The sequence below is a fragment of the Canis lupus genome, chromosome 29 (genome assembly GCF_048164855.1).
Source record: "Canis lupus baileyi chromosome 29, mCanLup2.hap1, whole genome shotgun sequence".
Lineage (NCBI taxonomy): Eukaryota > Metazoa > Chordata > Mammalia > Carnivora > Canidae > Canis > Canis lupus.
Window position 1 is genome coordinate 33,515,454 of NC_132866.1, and position 20,894 is coordinate 33,536,347.

General features: G+C 47.9%; 1 protein-coding gene across 1 annotated transcript; it reads right to left on the reverse strand.

Moving 5' to 3' along the window:
- Positions 1–908: 908 nt before the first annotated feature.
- Positions 909–19,495, reverse strand: FFAR4 (free fatty acid receptor 4). The gene is made up of 3 exons (XM_072806018.1): positions 18,892–19,495; positions 8,325–8,453; positions 909–1,574 (listed from the first exon to the last, which is right to left on the reverse strand). The coding sequence occupies exons 1-3, from the start codon at positions 19,456–19,458 to the stop codon at positions 1,185–1,187; spliced, it is 1,086 nt and encodes a 361-aa protein (XP_072662119.1). The 5' UTR covers positions 19,459–19,495; the 3' UTR covers positions 909–1,184.
- Positions 19,496–20,894: the final 1,399 nt, after the last annotated feature.

Below are 20,894 nucleotides of genomic sequence, written 5' to 3' on the forward strand. Positions count from 1 at the left end.
TAAGGCTGCCCACCTCTGACTTACCTCTTTTTCTATTTCAGCAGCCACCTAACTGGTCTTGTTTTTATTCTTCCTCCTCAAAGTCCATTCTCTGCACAGCAGCCAGAGTAATACTGAAAGATATATATTAAGTTTCCAGTTGCAAACCTCCAGTGGTTGCTCACTGAATAGAATTAACTCCTTATGTAGCCTCCTAGACCCTATATAGTCCAGGTTTGTACCTTCTCTGGTTTCAGTCAATAGGCTCCAGTAGGGCGCCCCTCTGTCCTGGCATTAAGGACAGATTGTAGCATAGAGGAAGCTCAGTCAATAGTTTACTTTGCCTACACCAACCTTCTTTCTGTCCCACAAGTATACCAGCGCCTTTGCACCAGGACCAGTGTCTGTAATGTCTGCAAAGCCCCATTCCCCTGGATTCAGATGGTTCGCTCTTTCTTATAGTTCACCTTTTGGCCCAAATACCATCCCCTAGAAGGGTCTTCCTAGACCCCTCTCAGCACCAAGAACACCAGCATGTGCTTAAGAGGCACCTGACAGGTGAATCAGTGGAAGGAATTGCTTGTGCTCTCACTTTGGATGTTTTGAGCCATCCTATCTCCTCTCTGGTTTCATGGATTTCATGACACAGCTTCTCCTAAAAGAGTCCATGGCATTTCTTTTCTTTCTTTCTTTTTTTTTTTTTTCATTGCATTTCTTATAAGTGAAAAACGAAATCATCTTTAATTACTCTTTGGAAATTCCTCAAGTGCTTTTTACATTAGTGAATGGTCTTTAGGCCTTGCAAGTCCAGGGTGGAGGCCTATAGTGGCTGTGATCCTTCAGGGAGAAACCTGTGTCCTCGATCATTTCCAAAACTCATTCCAGAAACCAGCACAGTGTGGCTTTACATGTAAGTGATGTGATTGCTGAACAGTTATAAATAAAAATTTATTAAACTCAATCATATTGCAAACATACTGAAAAAGTTCATATTTAAAAGGAGCGCATAGCAAATTTTTATAAAGGGTAAAATTGTTAAACCTAATGATCACCCTTTAATTTACTGGTGCTATAAATATGTATTTGCATAGGTTATATTTTCTTAAAGCAGGCTACATTGATGTCATGCACCTGGAAATTAACTCCCTTTGAGAACATATCATGGCTTTCCAGAGGGTGATAAACTGCCTATAGAGAAAATTTAATTAGCTGTAAATAATTGACAGATCATTTCTTCTGACAGATGTATCTGTAAACATGGCTCCCTTTTCTGGGTAGAAGAAGCAGTGAAAAATTTTCCTCCATTCGTTCCTAAACAGTGACATGTTATAGAGAATGGGGTTCAGGGCCGAGTTGGCAAACGTGAATGCCACCACCCAGAAGAAGAGGGATGGCCAGATGACCAAGTCTTGCTTGAAGTTCTGGATCAAGATGAGGAGGATGGTGATGATGATGGGGCTCCACATAATGAAGAAGGAGATCATGAGCAGGAAGAGCGTGCGGAAGAGCCGGAAGTCCTGCTGGGACACGCGGATATGGTGGCTCTCTGAGTAAGCTAGGTTCACTGTGAGCCTTTTCCTTGACGCCTTTGTGATCTGCAGGAACACAAAACAGAGCCACAGCCATGATTTACTGCAGGATGTTGGGGGTTTTGACTTTGGAGGAGCAAAGCAGCTAGCATTGGAAGCTGTCATCCCTGCTGCCCTGAGACAATTTGGCTTTGGAAATTTGTGTGGAGAGCACCTGTCTCAGAGCCTGGCAGCTGCCTGCACTTAGGATGTTCTGGGGAAAAGGGGCATCTGGCTGACTCCAAGGAAATAAGGCAGAAAATCACCCGTATTATAAAGAGAGTTGATGCAGAGAAGTGAAAAGGCTGCGCTGGATGGTCTAGAAGAGAAATATGCGAGCAGAAACACATTGCTATGGTCCGACGCATCACCCCCGAGGTTATGGCATTAGGAGGTGATCAGGTTATGGGATCCAAGCCCTCACGAATAGTGCCCTCAGGAAAGAATCCCGGGACAGCTCCCTCAGCCCTCTACCACAGACAAGGGGGCAGGCTGCAGCCTGGGGGAGGGCACCCTCCTCTTCACCTCCCAGCCTCCATGACTCTGACAAATTCACTTCTGTTGTTTACAAGCCACCCAGTCTGTGGTATTTTGTGATGGCAGCCCGAACAGACTAAGACGCGCATTTTCCCTATTATTTCTTGAGAAGTAAGTCATTGTGTAAGAGCGGTATGTGTTCAAGCTACAAACTCAAAACATTGTGGTACTGAAGCAGATCAAGTTAAAAATACAAGGCCTGTAGCTTCCCGTACTCTCTGTTTCCACTCCCTGGCAGTTTGGTGGCAGGGGAGATGGCATGAGGGTGTGGCAAATCTGGGCAGAAAGGGAGCACTGAGCCCCTGTATTTGGTTCCTTTCCTTTACAGGAGCAATTGAGTTGGATCCTAGTCTTGCCACAGGCCCCTGAAGTGGAGGACTAGAGGCTGCTCATTTGCTGAGACAGCTGCTGCCAGGAGTCAGCCTGTGGCATGGGCCATTTGGGAATGATCCCCTGATCAGTAGGATCTGTTGGCACCACCACCAGCTACATGGAGATCAGGCACCATGACCAACAGGTGAGGACAGTCACCTCACAGTGGTGGGTGCGTAAGGGATGATTCCAACAGCAACCTCATCGCTTGTGCTGCCCACATTGCCCTGCCAAGAAGGCTAGAGTCCCTCATATATTTGAATGATTTCAATATAAATTCATATTTATTGAGCACTTACTATGTGCCAGGCTCTATACATATCACTTGGCTTATCTCTTTACATTCTCCCAACAATTCTGTGACATACGTACTTTGATGACCCCCATTTTACAGATGAGAAAACTGAGGCTCAAAGAGGTTAAGGAACTTGCCCAACAGCACCCAGCTAAGCAGTCGAAAAGCTGAACTTCAAACCTGGGGAGTCTGACTCCAGCCCATGCTCTTAATGTTAAACTAGTTCCTTCCTACCATCTACTACTTCTGCCACTGGAAATCCTTCTGCCTGGACTATCACTTCAAGCTCTAATGCCAGAAACACCAAGAAAGCCTCTTGGTTCATCTCCCACGTGGCATGCTGCAGTGCTTTGTTTTGGGGACTCACATGGCCTGTGCTACATGTGCCATGTGGTAGGTGCTGAAGCATCATTGTCACCTCTGACCACCACCAGTCTGCAGGCTCCCGGAGGGCTGGGCAGCCCTGTGGCTTCTGTGGCCCGGAGCTCTACCAAGTGGCTGACAGTGACTGTGAGCCAGCAGACAGAGAAATGGGCTGACTCATGGTCCGAGTGGATAAGTGGTTGGGTCTGTTTTTAGCACTGACTGGTGCCTCCATTTCCTCTGCCCATGATTTCCACGACTTTCAGGGAGTGAGAAGAAAATGGGCTCATTATAATCAAATGTGGCTCCCTGCTGCTCCCCACCCCATGTTAGACAATAAGACTAGTTAACGTTTTTTTTCCGGGCTTTAAAGGGCTTTAAAATGTCTCTGTCGGGGCACTGGGGTGGCTCAGTGGTTGAGCATCTGCCTTCCGCTCAGGTCATGATCCCGGGGTCCTGGGATCGAGTCCCGCATCGGGCATCCAGCATGAAGCCTGCTTCTCCCTCTGCCTGTGTCTCTGCCTCTCTCTCTCTCTGTGTCTTTCATGAATAAATAAATACAATCTTAAAAAGGTAGGGGGGCACTTCTCAGGCACATACATGGAAACTGAGTCAGAGGCAGTGCTGACAGGTAACAGGAGAGAAAGAGGTAGAGGGTGGAGGGATGTGTCTTATGGCTTCAGATGATTTGCTAGTTGTGTCTCTATGAAAAGAGTTGATTAACATTGATGGTCATTTCATTTTACCGAGTTATGCTCTTGATGGAAGAATCTCAGTTGAAAAGCTGATCCAGTGACTTTAAGTTATGAGTATCTTCAGTGGGAGAGAGACACGAGCTATGAGGGGCTGTCCAGACACTCCAACCGCCTGGAAGCTTTCCTGCTCCCAAGTTACCTGCCTGGCAAACCCACAGGTCCAAAGTGAGGACAAATGTCATAGCCCTCCCAGGAAATGGGTGATAGTAAGTTTGGCTAGTGGCTTAGAAAGTAATTTTTTAAAAGTCTTATGTTTGCATTAGTGTGATTTTCAAAATCACAAGGTTAGATCTCTTTCAAATTAAAGTCTAGCAGCCTGTTTGAAATATTATCATATCTACATTATCTTCTTAATGTGTTAAACAATCCCCTGGGGCCTATCCAGCTCCAGACAAAACCAAGGCCCACAGTAGTCAAATGATTTGTCTAAGGTCACACAGTAATAAAGTTTGGAGTAGATCTGGGTCTTAGGACTTTTTGTTCAGTGATTTCCCCACTGCCCAAAAGGAAGAGGTACTGTAGGCTCTTTCAATGTGACCCAAAGTTTGTCTTACTCATTCAGTGAGTATTTACTGAGCATCTATGATGAATAGGCTAGGCTCTGGACTCAGCATAGAGCTATAGCAGTAAACAAAACAAAGTCTCAGCCCTCCCTCATGGAGCTTGCATTCTAGTGGGCAGAACAGATGCTGCACAAATAAACGCACACAAATGGAACATAACAGAGATTGTAAGTGCACTGAAGAGAAATAAATCAGGGAAATAAAGGACAAGAGAGTGATGAGGAGGGTCTCTGGGGAAAAGCCTTTTGAACAGAGACCTTATGGAGTTGGGGGAGTGGCCCACACAGAAACTGGGGGAATAGAGATCCAGGAGAGGAAATCATCCGTGCAAAGGCCCTGAGGCAACTGTGAGTTGGCATGTGTGAGGAACAGCCCCACAGCCAATATGGATACAAGAGAGGACTAGAAGATGAGGTGAGGTGGCAGGCAGGGGCCAGATCATACGGGGTTTTAAGGTGAGGGCTTTGAGTTTTGCTCTAAGCGTGAGGGAAGTGATGGGATCTAAATTATATCTTTGAGGGGCACCTGGGTAGCTTAGTCAGTTAAGTATCTGCCTTTGGCTCAGGTCATGATCTAGGGTCCTGTGATCGAGCCCCAAGCCCCGCATCCAGCTCCCTGCTCCCCGGGGACCCTGCTCCTCCCTTTCCCTCAGCCTGCAGCTTCCCCCACTTGTGCTCACACATGCGCGCTCTCTCTGTCAAATAAATAAATAAAATATTTTTAAAAATTAATTATAACTTGGAGTCACTACCCAGAGCACTGTTTCCTATGAGTCATGATAGATACTCTGTTTTAGCCCGGAGCTGTGCTGGGGTCTGTGGTGGGAAGAACTGAAGGCTGCCCTTGGGTTTAGACCAAAGTATCCAGAAAGCAATGAACTGCAGTTCAGAGGCAGATCAGGGGCCTAGTGGGCTCTGAGAATGTTTCCACATGGGCCCTGGCCTGAGAAAAAAGATTGAAGAGGATGGGAAATCTGTCTGTGGAATAAGTCAATCTTCCCTCAGAAGGTGGCTGAGGAGTCTGAGGTGAGGTGCCAAGGGACAGACCCGAGCCTCCCGGCCTCCAGGGGACGCCCACAAAGGAGCCCTGCTCCAGCTGGCTGGCCCTGCTCTAGCCCTGGCCTCTTGCTCCTGTCATGCTCCCAATCTGGACCTGTGGTTTATTCACTCAAAAAACTCAACAGTACCTTTTCCCAGCATGCTCTGAGACAAGGGTCAGAGGGACAGTCTTGCCTAACACATAACAGCAGAAGTGGTTCACTCAGCCCCTGTGGCAGGCAGGCCATATCTCCGACGTATCTCCCAACAATCCTACGCTGTCAGAGTCATCGCCATTTCACAGATGAGGGAGCTGAGGTTCAGACCAGTAACTTGCCAAAGGCCACACAGCAAGGACTGAAAAAGCAGATTATTAAAAGAGCCCTTTCTTGTCTCCGTGTCTGCCTTCCATGGCCCTTTGTTCTTCCCTCTCCTTCCCCTCCTTTACTTCTTACATCCATGAAACACTCAACAGTTTGCCAAAGTTTCACACTGAGCCCCGGCACCAATGCATCTGGCCTATCAGGGATTTCTACCTGGGGCAGTGGTGCTGCTGTCTGTCTCCTCTTCCCTTTCCTGGACAAAAGCTCCTTCTAGATAAAGAAGGTGGCCTGCTCACTCTTGACCTATCTCTACTCTCCAACACTTTGCATAGAGCAGTTCCTTAACAAATGTCTGAGGAATCAAAATGTTGGGACTCTGGGGCCAGATTGCCTGAGTTTAAAACCTGATACTGCTCTTGTGAGCTGTGTGATCTCTGGCAACTTACTTAGCCTCTCTGTGCATTGGTTTTCTCATCTGTTAATTCTTAATAGGATTAAATCCTTAATAGGACACATTGTAAATACTACATAAATATTTGTTAAATAACTTTTAAAGAATTCATTCTACATTTATCTTCCTTTTTCCCTTACTCCTTTTTTTTAAGGTATTAATGGCTAGTACTTACATAGCATTTACAAATGCCAGGCCCCCATTGCAAGCACTTTACAGACCTTAACTCCAGGCCTGAATCTGCCTCATGCCTTGAACAAGCCCCAGGGTGGGTGTCACTTAAGTGGGCCACAAGTCAACTGGTGGGGAAGAGTCTAGAGAAGAACATGGCTGGCCCTCTCCCAAAGGATCCAGGATTAGCAGACCCAGAGAGAAGTTGCCCTAGTTTTGGGTTCTGAGCATCTCAGAAGGTTACAGATCCTCAGCTGCCAAGAAAGGGCCATTAAAGTAGCCAGCTAGCAAGCAAGACCTACAGGGCCCCACTTCACGAAGTTTGTTTGCCAGATGACTTATAATATGTAATAAAAACCAAGATTCAACAGCTATAAACCTCTAAGAGGACTCAAGGTTTTGCATTAAACCTGAGATGAGGGATCCCTGGGTGGCGCAGCGGTTTGGCGCCTGCCTTTGGCCCAGGGCGTGATCCTGGAGACCCGGGATCGAATCCCACGTCGGGCTCCCAGTGCATGGAGCCTGCTTCTCCCTCTGCCTGTGTCTCTGCCTCTCTCTCTCTCTGTGACTATCATAAATAAATTAAAAAATTAAAAAAAAATTTAAACCTGAGATGAGCATGAACACATGCCATCTGCCTGTGCCTCTAAGAATGGGCTGCCTCAAGAGGTAGGAGAAAGGCTGGCAGGGTCCTTTCTATGGCCCTGGACACATTCTCACTTCAAGGTAGAGGTCAGGGCAGCCCCGGTGGCACAGCAGTTTAGTGCTGCCTGCAGCCCAGGGTGTGATCCTGGAGACCCTGGATCGAGTCCCACGTCAGGCTCCCTGCATGGAGCCTGCTTCTCCCTCTGCCTCTCTCTCTCTGTCTCTCATGAATAAATAAATAAAATCTTAAAAAAAAAAAAAAGGTAGAGATCATTTCCTGGTTCAGTGCACTTTCGAAAAGCACCTTCTCCCTGCATGGAGCCTGCTTCTCCCTCTGCCTCTCTCTCTCTGTCTCTCATGAATAAATAAATAAAATCTTAAAAAAAAAAAAAAGGTAGAGATCATTTCCTGGTTCAGTGCACTTTCGAAAAGCACCTTCTCTGGGAGTGATGGGAAGGTCACATGAGTGGGCTTCTGGCAATGTTCTGTTTCCCATTTTTTTTCTTGGACTGCTTCTAGCAGTGTGGTCAGCTTGTGAGGTGTGCATGTATGCTGGGTATGCTTTTCTGGATGTATATTATACTTCAATAAAAAGTTTTTAGAAGTGTACATTCTCCATCACTATATTGCTGTTTGTTATGGGGTGACAATGGACCCAACCCAAAAGCCCATAAAATACATTATGTCATATCCGTATGATGGAAGACCAAGAAACCATTAAAAATAAAGAGGCAGAGATATAAAAACAAATATGGAAAGATATTACAATATAGTGTTAAGACAAAAAAGGAAATTACAAATAGTGTTATCTCAAATCTGAAACAAACAAGCATTGGGTTGAATGCATAGCGTATAGTTGATATTTGACCATTTTATATGGTGTATTTTATATACATATAACATATATACATACACACAGCTAAAAGCATGTATACAGGTAAATTTATAAAAAAAAATAACCCGAAAAATGTACTTTGAACTGTTAACAGCAGGAGTAGATGTTTAGTTTCTGTGATACATTTCTATATGTCTTTAATTTTTTTATAATGAGCTTTGTATTACTTTAGTGATCAGCTAAATAATAAAATAACAATCATAAAGACATAACTTAAAAAAAAAAAACAACTCTTTCCCCTCACTGTTGCAGAGTGGACCTAGACAGAAAGCCAGGATTGGACTGGCATGAACTCTAAGGTAACTTTTGACCTGGAAGGCTGATTCCAAGCCTAAGTGGAGTTCAGCTGTGGCACTCGAAGCACACATACCTGTAAAATTTTGGAGTAGCTGATCACAATGAGCAATCCTGGTACCAAGAAGTTCAAAGTAACAAACGACACGTCCCAGGAGATTTCTCCGGCAACACTGGGCCAAGCCAGTGTGCAAATCAGAATTTCCTAGTTACAAGAAGGAAGAGAAGAACGTCATTTAAATGGTGGCTGCTTGTTTGGCTCTGGCTCAGTCCCAGTAGGAGGGTGGTCGACACTGTTACACTGTGCTGTTACCATTACACAACTAGGATGACAAGAAATCTCAGCATCTAGGATGCGTGGGTGGCTCAGCATCTGCCTTCAGCATGATCTCCAGGTCCTGGGATCGAGCCCTGCATCAGGCTTCCTACTCTTCTGGGGAGTGGGGAGTCTGCTTCTCTCTCCCTCCCTCTTTCCTCCCTACCACTTGTTCTCTCTCTCACAGTCATAAACCAATCAATCAATCTATCTCAGCATCCCTCCCCCTGCCCACACAAACACACCTACAAACCATTTCTCTCTGACCCTCAGAATAACCAGTTATTTTTCCCATTCTCCAGGAGATGCAACGGAGTCTCAGGAGCACTGGTAATAGTTGGAGTTAGTTCCCAAGCCCAGCGCTCTGTCTGCTTCCCTGGACTTAGCTGCCTGAGAGCCCCTGAGCCTTCTTCTTTTGCAAGTTCCTCATTTTACAGGAGACAACCTGAGCCCTAAGAGGTTACATAGATTGGAAGTGCATGTTGTACTCAAGCATGTAAAAACAGGAAAAGTTTCAGTGCTCTCCCACTGGTACTGCTGAAAGCACCAGGAACCATGTCAAGGCACTAAGTGTTTGTTGGGGGGCCGTGCAAATGTCTAAAATGTGTCCAGCTGTATCAAAGAAACCCATGGCTTATTCCAAGCTGTAATTGTGCCTAGACTTGAAAGCTCTATCCTCCTGTGTCTCTCCTCCAGAAGAGCACGCTACAACCCCACAGAATCCCGCATCGTTTGAGATATAAAACCACTGGAATGGGGTGGAAAAGCCTGGTTTGTGACCTTGCTGGTATCAGTATGTTGTGCTGGATTCCAATGTTTGACACTAATTACAAACCTCAAAACACGGTGGGGACCTTATTACATAGTTACTAGTAGCTGCTGCAACAACTTCCTCCAAGGAATAAACAGGTCAATGAAAATTTTGAGATCTGTCTGTCTCCCCTCCCAAACACAAATTTCCCCTGACTGCTTGACTGTAGGAACAAAACTGTTTAGAAACCAAGTTGCCCTGGGGCACCTGGGTGGCTCAGTAGTTGAACATCTGCCCTTGGCTCAGGTCGTGATCTTGGGGTCCTGGGATCGAGTCCTGCATCAGGTTCCCTACAGGGAGCCTGCTTCTCCCTCTGCCTATGTCTCTGCCTCTCTCTCTGTGTAAATACTCATGAGTAAATACATAAAATCTTTACAAAATAAAAAAATAAAAAATAAACCAAGTTGCCCTAAACCCTTCTGGACGCGTAGAACAGACTTTTTTATTATTATTATTATTTATTTATTTATTTTTAACATTTTTATTTATTTTATTTTATTTTATTTTTTCTTTTTATCTTTTTTTTTAATTTATTTTTTATTGGTGTTCAATTCACTAACATACAGAATAACCCCCAGTGCCCGTCACCCATTCACTCCCACCCCCCGCCCTCCTCCCCTTCCACCACCCCTAGTTCGTTTCCCAGAGTTAGCAGTCTTTACGTAGAACAGACTTTTAAGAGCACATTCTGTGTAAAACATTATTGCCTTTTGGTGGACAAGGCATCATAACCAATTGTAGTAGAATGATAGAATGATTTCTAGCATCATTCATTCATTCATTCAGCCAGTACTTGTTGAATGCTACACTAAGCCAGAGCAAATAACTTTTATCACATATATCATAATCGTGTGCTCAAACCCAAAATGCAAACAGTTACTTCTTTTCCTATTCAGTATTAACAGAAAATAGTAAATCTGATAGTCACTGAGCAATTTTTCTATTCCGGGAAGCACTTTACATACATTATCTCATTGAATGTTCCCAACAGCCATATTGAAATGCATATTATTATTTTTCCCATTACACAGAGGATAAAACTAAGGCTTAGAAACATCCTCCTAAAACAAGTCTAAGACACTAAGACTGTAGGTTTTTTTTTTAATTTAAATCCAATTATTTAACATATAATGTATTATTAGTTTCAGAGGCAGAGGTCAGTGATTCATCAGTCTTATATAACACCCAGTGCTCATCACATCACGTGCCCTCCTTTAATGTCCATCACCCAGTTACCCCATTCCCCCACTCCCTTCCACTTGAGCAAACCTCAGTTTGTTTCCTATGATTAAGAGTCTCTTATGGTTTGTCTCCTCTCAGATTTCATCTTGTTTTATTTTTCCCTATCTTCCTCTATGATCCTCTGTTTTGATTCTTAAATTCCACATGAGTGAAATAATATAACTGTGTTTCTCTGATTAATCTTTTTTCACTTAGCATAATACCCTCTAGTTCCATCCATGTCAAATGGCAAGATTTCATTTTTCTGATGGCTGAGCAGTGTTCCATTGTATATATACACCACACCTTCTTTATCCATTCATTTGCTGATGGACATCTGGGCTCTTTCCATAGTTTGGCTATTGTGGACATTGTCGCTATAAACATTGGGGTGCTGGTGCCCCTTTGGATCATGACATTTGTACCTCATAGTGCAATTGCTGGGTCATAGGGTAGCTCTATTTTCAACTTTCTGAAGAATCTCCTTACTGTTGTCCAAACTGACTGAAGGTGTAGGTCTTTTTAATCATATAATATCTTCCCCACAGAGCTAAGTGGTTATAAAAGAAATACAGGGACTTGCTAAGAAAACTCAAAGGCAAATCAAGCAGGGAAGAATGCTTTAATCATATTTGTACCTTGAAAGGGGCGGTGAGAATGTTGCTTCCCTTTCCTATCTTGTTTAGATGGTTCACAAATGTACTAGTAATTCTTTTTTAAAAAACATTTTATCTATTTATTTATGAGATACACACAGAAAGAGGCAGAGATATAGGCAGAGAGAGAAGCAGGCTCTCTGAGGGGAGCCTGATGCAGGACTCAATCCCAGGACCACGGGATCACGACCTGAGCCAAAGGCAGATGCTCAACCACTGAGCCAAAGTAATTCCAAAAACTTGTTCTTCCATCCCCATCCCTACTGTCCACACCTGAGGGGGGAAAGTTCATTAGATCTTTATACATCATGGTGATTGGAAAGAAATTGGTGTCTCTCAAGGATCTTCTGAATCTTGGCAGTGAGGTAATGGACTTTAGATAATCATTGCAGCTTCACTGGTACCCAGATCTCTACCCACCATGCTCTCATTCAACAATACTGGTGGGCAACACATACCAGCAAATATGCTGAAGCAGTGATCAGAAGAGACAGACTCCATCCCTGAGTGTGCCTTGATCTCTGAGTCCTATATTTGAGATAGGAAAATGTATAGGGAGGGCAGAAAAACAGATCCCAGAACCATTTCAGAAGCCCCCCAAGGGACCCAACTCTTTCAAAAGCCTTTTACAGAATATCTGCCAAAATCTCTCCATGCTTACCACGATTTTGTAGAAGAATGTGTAATGATAGAGCCAGATATTCTCCCTACAATTGGAGCAAAAAAGTAGATCCCTAAACAATCTGCCTGCATTAGCCCCATGCTGTTGAAGAAAATGTGTAGGTGTGAACTAACAGATATACACCAGTGCACACTACCCCTCACATATGTGTAGAAAAAAGACTGGAAGGATACATTCCAGAAAACTGTCTGTTCTCGGTGGGACTCCCCTGGGACTCAAGTTATTTTTGCTCTTTTGGCTTATCTGATTTTTCTAGAATGTGCCTATATTATTTTATAAGAGCAAAAAAAAATGGCGATACAAGTTAATTTTTAAAAGAAGTGCTGATCAAACATGAAACATAGATTACTGTGATAGTTCAGCTATTTTTTTCAACAAAAGCAATGAACTCATCCAGGAAGTTCCTCCCATTCATGACTCTGGTGAAGACGTTCCTTTACCTTTTGATTTGTGGCGCTCACTCCTGGCACTAGGTGTGATAAGGAAGTCAGGTGAGCACTTTGCACAGCGCCCCCAGGCCTGACAGAAGAGACCGTGGCTGGTCGGTGTGGACTGGATGACTGATTTATGTGCTCTTTCGAAAGCTTTCTGTGGTATCACAGGTTGAGTGCAGTGTTTATTTGCATTAAAAAATGTAACAACAGGCACCAGGCCCACAGGCAGAGAGCTGGTCTAGTATTATAATAGTGTTTTTGTGGGAAAATCCAACTGACTTACATTATTTTGATTCTAGCATTCTCTCCTGGGCTGTGACTCAGGGGGGGGACCGCGTGGCTGTGAGTCAGCTCTGGAAGGTGAAGACATGAGTCTTATTCTCTGTATTTTTCTGCATGTTTGAAGTGCTTCCTGGTTTTAAAAAGGAAATTTGAGGGCAGCCTGGGTGCTTCAGTGGTTTAGTGCTGCCTTCAGCCCAGGGCCTGATCCTGGAGACCCTGGATCGAGTCCCACGTCGGGCTCCCTGCATGGAGCCTGCTTCTCCCTCTGCCTGTGTCTCTACCTCTCTCTCTCTCTCTTTCTCTCTCATGAATAAATAAATAAAATCTAAAAAAATAAAAAAAAAAGGAAATTTGAAAAGCCAAAGCGCTAGGCCTGCTTTGTTACTGAGCTCCAGAAGCAGAGCTGGCCAAGTCAAAGACTGTCCTTCAATTGCTGTGTTCAACCACTCACTGACTCACACCCTGGTGGCTGCACCACCATGAGGCCACAGTGGGAAGGCGCAAGGTGAGCCTGCCCTCAAGAAGGCTCTGATGTGCTCAGGGAGAGAGAGAAGCACTAAGAAACTTCACCGCAGGGCAGTGAGCCGGTGGTGCCCAGAGCGAGAGGGGACAGGAGAGCACGTCACAGAGGAAGTAGCATCCCGGAGGGGTGGTGTTCACTATGCCTGGAGGGATGAGGCCGCTGGAGCTCGGCATCAGGACCAGCAGGCATGAAGGCAGGAGGCCACAAACAAGGCCACATACAAGGGTATGTGTGGCTAAGGGTGACTTGTATCCCCATCCCAACCACCACCTCTCCCTGGCAACCTCATCCATTTCCATGGCTTCTTTTCAAGATGCCACTGCTTTTTCCAGCCCTGTCTTCTCCTGAACCCCAGACTGGCCCCTGCACCCTGAGGACATCTCTGAAGGATGCCTCACAGGCATATCAAGCTCCAATGTCCCATCCCGGAAGGCTCTACCTCCTGCCATCACTGGCTCAGGGCATGGAGTCACCATTCCCTGTGCTGCTGGCGACCTGAGTAAGGGCCTTCTGCCTTCTTCTCCCTCCCTCCCTCCCTACTCAGAGTGGACCTTTAAGTTCTGCCCTAATAACTATCCAACACATCCACGTATCTCATTCTCACAGGCCCACCCTCCGAGGCCAAGCCATCTCTCTCCTTCCAAGTCCAGACTCCCTAAAGGGGCACACCCGGCCCTCCTCCAGCTGGCCCCACCAACCCTGCCCACACCGTGTCTTGCCAACACGTGGGCTATTTCCTCTGCCTGTAACATCCCTCCAGGTTCCCACAACCATGTCTAGCTCGCTGCCTTTCATCTTCACCCTCAGCTGAGATACCACTCATTCTCTTCTGAGAAGACTCCCCTGTGGATGGGACATCTATCTACAGGCACTGCTCAAAAGCTGACCCCTCTCCACCCTGGCTGACTTATCTGCAAATGCTACCTGATTCCAGCTGGTTCCTGTCAGCTTCTCTAATGATGTCTCTTGGAGTACCCCTGAGGATTCTTTTGGTTTTTGTTTATTTGTTTGTTTTGAGATGTACTTCGTTATTTATTGCTATTTTTGATCTTTTCCCAAGCCAGTTCTTTGTTTATTTTTTAAAAGATTTTCTTTATTTATTTGAGAGAGAGAGAGAGAGAGCACACAGAGGAAGAAATAGACTCCCTGCTGAGCAGAGAGCCCCATGTGGGGCTCAATCCCAGGACCCAGAGATAAGATGCTTAACAGACCGAGCCACCCAGGGGCTCCTGAGGATCCCTTTGTAAACCATTCTCCCTCTTCCAACTCTTCAAGCAAAATGGAAGACTTCAAGATCACTTTAAGGCAGTGGGAATCCCAGTGGATATACCCTTGTCTCCCCACTTCCTAAAAGAAAAGAAAGAACACATCAGTGCAAGAGATGAACTTTCTTCTATCTTAAAGATATCCTCTAGGGATGCTCTAAGTGGCTCAGTGGTTGAGTGTCTGCCTTCAGCTCATGGCATGATCCCCAGGGCCCCGGCATCGAGTCGAGTCCCACATCCGGCTCCCCACAGGGAGCCTCCTTCTCCGTCTGCCTGTGTCTCTGCCTCTCTCTCTGTGTCCCTCATGAATAAATAAATAAAATCTTTAAAAACATAAAGATATCCTCTAATAGTAGCAAAGGCAAGCAAACTTGTGTTTATCACGTCAGCCAGTTTACACTCAGCAGAGACACGACGGCATTCTGGTCTGGTATTAAACGAGGGCAGGCCGAGTGGGGAGGTCGGGGGCTCCTAAGGAAGTGTGAATTCATGGGAAACACCACGGGGAGGAGCATAGACTCGGGCTATATTCTGTTCCATCCCCTGACTGCTCTGTGACTTTAGGCACATCCCCCTTCGGAAAATGAACACACAGACACCTATTTGTAGGGTTTCTGTGAGAACCGCACTGTGCCACGGTTTCAGGCCATCTGCATTGTCGATACATGCACCTCTTTGCACGGGACGGTGTCTCGGTCATGTGACTCGTGGTGAGGGCAGCGTGGAGGGGTGCTCAGTAAATGTTTGTGGAATGAACGGGCAGCAGCACATTCTGGCCGGGGTGGACAGTACCCCGCAACCTGCCGATGAGGGTCAGTGTCCTGCCATGGCCACAGCACACACAGGCAGGAATCCTGTTGGAACAGGCTGAATTGACCTGGCTGAGATGTCTGTGTTGCTGCCATGTGCCCACCTTCTTAAAACGACAGTCTCTTATTTTACAGCAATCAGAAGAATCACACTATTTAAGGAATATTTAAAATACTTATAACCGAAGATAAGGAAACTAATAATAGCTGGCAATTCTTGAGTGCTTAACTGTGTATGTGCCAGGTGTTGGCTCACGTACTGAGCATTAGTCCCCACGGCAATCCTATAAGGTTACAGTGTTCCCATGCCCATTCTGGAGATGAGGAAAGGAGGGCATAGAGGTGGGGACCACTTGCCTCTGTCACATGGCCCCTAAGTGGCAGAGATGGGATTCAGACTCAGAATGCTGGACCCCAAAGCCCATACTCCTAAAACCAAATTGTTTAGCATTTTCAGCACGTCAATCATTTCATCCTCCCTTCAGAGAAGTTTTAGAGAGGTGGTCACCTGGACTGCTGGGCACCCAAGTGTCCAAATGGACAAGGCTACTCATGCTCCTGGTTTGGGGACCTGGGGGTGCACCCTAATTGGTAGGAAGCTCTGAGAGGCCCTGTTTCCCTGGCCAGCGCTTCTTCAGCAGAGGCAGCCAGCGCGTGTTCAGGGTTAGTGAGCTCCCTCAGCTGGTGGTTTGGGTAGGAAAGTATCCCTCACCTAAAACCGCCGTATTCAGTGGCCAAGTGGGAAGGGGCAGGCACAGTCTACAGACAGGAAGCTGGGAACAGAGGATTAAGAAAACAAGCTTTTGCTAATTTTAAATGTGAGACTCTGTTCAGTCTAGCCTAGATCCTTCTCTGTCTCTTTTTTAAAATGGCCACACTCCTTTTTCTCCCCATTTTCTCCTTCTTTTTAACTTATTTCTTCAATCCCTAAGCCTCAGCTTGCTCACCTATAAAATGAGTTGTTTCCCGTGGGCTCCGGTCACAGCCCTTGAGGAAGAGGAGAGTTTTTCTGTTCCTTGGCTTATTGGCAGAGGCATGTGGCAGGAGTGCAGGTGGGGAAAAGACAAAGGGGTTGGAGAGTTCGAAAGGACCATCTGGCTTTTCATTACAGGCTCCCTGGCCCCACTTCTACTAATTTCAGGGAAGAGGGCTCCTGCAGCCACCTCACCTAACCCCCAATTTTCTGAAGTGTTCTCCCAATGGCTTTGTCCAATTCCTCTCCAAAGGCTCTTAGAACCAAGGAGGTGTTTTTGCTTTAGGACAAGAGGGGGTCTGCATGCCCGGCCCCAAGGGACACTGAGGAAAAGCCACAACACAAGTCTCCATGGAAGCACCTTGCAGTACAGCTCTGGTCATCCCAGAAGTGCTGTAGGGGGCTCCGACACAGACACCCTACCAGAGGTGAAATACAGAGTGACAAAACAAGAGGAGCCCCCATCTGCATGAAGGCCTTCTTGCTCAAACAGCCACCTGTGTCCAAGCAGGCGAGCAGTTTTAGTCTGGGCTTTTGGCCAGGAGGGGACAAGAGCCTCGCTTCTTTTAGTGTTATTTGTCAGTCAAGTATAAATGTACCTAAAACAACTGTAAAAGGGAGGGGCACACGTTTGGGAACATAAGATACCCTAAAGACATATTCTATTTGATCTTTAATTTCCCAAGTGTCATTTTTTTCTGTAAGAAAAAAAAATGAGGAAACGTCCCTCAAGGTCTATGAAAAAAGAAACACCGTGATTCAGTGAGATAGTAACTTAAGAGATCAAAGACTGGTAGGAGAACCTGGCCTCCGGCTGGTCCAGCGGCTCTGCGGTGAGGCCTGGTCTTTCGCTTATTTTAGAAGTATCTGGGTGACCCACCTTGATTCTCAGGTATATCTGGGCTGAGGAGGACAGGCTTGCCCACTAGGTTGGGGTCCTTGGCTGCTATGCCAGTGGCACCCCACCAACTCAGCTGAGCTCAGCTGTCCTGGCCCCGGTGCGGGGGGCATGGCCATAGGCTTACATTTTCTTTGATCAAGTGCCACATGCCGGACATAATTCCTGCTTATTAGTCATTCAAGGCCTTCAAACAAAACAAAACAATCAAACAAAAACCTCACAACGTATTCCATGCAAAAAGTAAACTATTAGGAAAGAGACTTCTAGGTCTGACTTGTGTTAAAAGGAAAAAAAAAAAAAAGATACTGCTTACACAGGATGCAGACTTCTCCCCTCACCCCTGGAAAAGACCTGTGTGGGACACTGATCTGGGGAAACCCCCAGAGAAGCCCACCTCTGCTTCCCTGCTCAAGAGGACTATCCAAGAGGGCAATCTCTGGCCAGACTTCTCTAGCAGAAAGCCTTCCCCAGGTCACATCTTATTCTCGTGCCCTTCCATCTTCTCATTCCCTTCTGGTCACTGAGCAGACCTCTCTTTGGGGCTGTGGTTTGTGACAGTGTTGCTCAGGCCAGGAAACCAGTGAGTTGTAGAGAAAGGGAAACCAGCTTAGGGCAGACGCCCCCACACCCCCACCCTCACCCCAGAGGCTGTCCCCAAGACAGGATGTGTGCCTTCCTTTGGGGCGCACAGACGTCTGTCCTTTCTCTGTCCCTTCCCATGAGGTGCAGAAAACCTAACACACTGGGATGACAGCCAGAACCACGGGCCACCGTCCTCGACCAGGCCCACATCCAGGCTCCCGGTCCTGAACTGAATCTTGGCGTGCAAACTCTGCAAGAGCGCAGCAGGGCAGCAACAGGGACAGCCCTGGACCTCAGAACTGGGAGTGGACCCGAGCCAGTGTCATGAACTGTCCACAGAACCCTTTTTTTTTTTTTAACGTCATGGATCCCCCACAAAGCTCCTAATGACAACTGAACACACTGCTCAGAATAAAGCTCATCTGCCAGCTTCTGGAATCTGCCAAACATTTCCGGCACCCAGGATACTCTGAAGCCACCCATCATCCAAGGCTCCCAAGGTAGAGAAGATCCTGTGTTCTAGTCTAATCCTTCTGTCTTGCAGTTGGAAAAACTGAGGCTCCGGGGAAGGATCCCAACACCCCTAAGTGGCAGCATTGGGCTTAGGTCCCTGGGTCTCTGATGTCTGTTCTCCCTGGCTCTGCCCGCAGGTTCTCAGAGCACCGGGACCCTCAAGAATGTGCTGAGCACGATCTCAGCTCCTCCTCGCACTGAGGGTGAGATGCCCTGAGCAAGTCATTCCCCTGCGTGCCTCAGCTTCCTCACTGGAAAAGTGGACGTGCGCCAGTAAGAGTGCTGCAGCAGCAGCAGAGAGAATCCTGCGAGAAAGCAGAATTCAGTCCACAGCAAAGCGATTGGCCACCCCGGATCCTGGAAGTTCCACCTGGCTGGCTCCCGCCTTCCCGTTATTGCACTAACCTCAAAATAAAGAGTGCACTTTGCAGGCATTTGGAGGACTCCACGTGAAAAGGTTTTGGAGGGCCTTCAGGGGACCTGCGTCGCTGCAGTGACATTTAAGTGCCAACACTTCAAAGCACCGGGCACAGCGACACAGCGGGCAGATACAGCGAATGGCCTGTGACTGTTCTGCTGGTTTCGTTGCCCTTTATCCCGGGCCACCGTTTCCTCGGGATCTCGCCCGCCAGCCCGCCCCAGACGCCTGCCGGGCGCGCACAGCCGGGCGCTCACCTGGTCGCGACCGGGCAGCCGCTGGGGGACGACGTGGAAGAAGACGCAGAGCGGCAGCGCGGCGAGCGCCGAGTAGCCCCAGACGAGCGCCAGCAGCGCGGCCCTCGCCCGCCGCCCCAGGCCCCGCGCGCCCCGCTGCAGGCGGACGATGCACACCACGCGCTCCAGGCTGACGGCCGCCAGCGTGAGGATGGTGACGCTGCCGCTCAGGCTCATCACGTAGAAGAGCAGGTGGCAGGCGACCGGGCCCAGCAGCCAGGCCTCGGTCCACCGCACGGCCAGCACGGGCGGGATGGCGCTGGTGAAGAGCAGGTCCGCGCAGAAGAGGTTGAGCACCAGGCAGGCGGTGGTGCCGCGGCGCCGTCGGCGCGCCACCAGCACCAAGGCGCACACGTTGCCCAACAGCGACACCGCGAAGATGAGCGCCAGCACGACCGTCTCCACGGCGGTCAGCACCAGCCGGTGGTCGCCCTTGACGTCGGAGAAGAAGGGGAAGCGGGTGCGGTTGGCCCGCTCCAGGCTGCGCGGGGACCCGGCGCCCGGCGCCTGCGCGCACTCAGGGGACATGCCCGGCGCCCGGCGGCCCGCAGCCGAGTGGGGCGCGCCTCGGGGAGGTGACCGAGCGCCAAGGCGGGGAAGGGGGAGGGAGGCGGTTGCGACACCTCCCCGCCCCCCGCCCCCCGGGAGCGCCGGCGCCGGGCGTTACGGGCCGAGGCCGGGCGCGCGGGAACGAGGAAGTGCCGGGCTCGGCGGCGGCCGGGGCGGGGGCTTGAGAGCCCACCCGGGGGCCCCGCACCCCTGCAGTGCGCCCCAGGTTCCACCGACCTCCGGGGGCCAAGTGTGTGCGAAGCCCTTAATCCACCGATTCAAGAAAAATGGATTTCGGAGCGTCAGAGCCGGACTTTGGAGATCCGTGTGGTTCAGGCTTTATCCAAAAAGCCCCACGCGTCCAGGCGCACACTCCAGAGCCCTCGGCGATGGGCGCGGGCCTCCTTCGGGGGAGAAGGGACCCGTTGTTTTATCTTTGCTTAGCAGCAGGTGACCTTAGCTGGATTCTTTTCTTTCTCCGTTTCCCAGGTTTTCTTTCACCTGTAGAATGCGAATAAGATATCTCCCGGGGTAATCGTGAGGCTCATATCGAGAGATTAACACTTGGCATATAGCAATTGCCCCTGAAATGTCATCAATTATTAGTCACTGTACAAAATGTATGTGAACTTTGCATTCTGAGCAACGATACAAAAATGCTTTCATGTAAAAAGAGTGGGGTCCCAAAAATCTTGAAGAAGCTTGACACCCCAGAAAGACAGACACGCCAAGATTTTCAGGTATAGCTACAGGCTGTGAATGTGTCTCTGACACCACAATTTGAAAAGCACTGGGCAATCCAGTCCCCATATAGGTAAGGAAACTGAGGCATAGCAATGAGTGGCTTATGCAAGGCGGCTCCTGGTTAATAATAATAGCCAGATCCCCTGCCCCACATCTTTCCACCAAGCTCAGTGTCTAGTTTTCTGTTACACTAACAGAGGCAGTTAGAGAATGAAAAATGTGCTTGTGGCCCTAGACCCAGTGACTACTTCCCTGGCCAGCCACCCTCCCCTGCCACCACCCCCCCTTTGCCATACAACCAGGCCTCTCCCAGTGGTGCATTCTGTCTGTGTATTTATTAAGGATTTGGCTACACCAGCCTGAGGTGCTATCTGGGGAGGAGTCTGCTTATCACTGTGTCATGTGTATCTCAGTTGAGTGTGACCTCTGACCTGAGGAGCAGATTACATGTCAGTGGGAGATGTTCAACTAGAAGCCTGAGGAAATTCAAGTTGTAGGGGCACCTGGGTGGGTCAGTGGTTGAGCATCTGCCTTTGGCTCACGGCGGATCCCGGGATCCTGGGATTGAGTCCCCCTCCCCCACAGGGAACCTGCTTCTCCCTCTGCCTATGTCTCTGCCTCTTTCTGTGTCTCTCATGAATAAATAAATAAGATCTTTAAAAAAGAAAAAG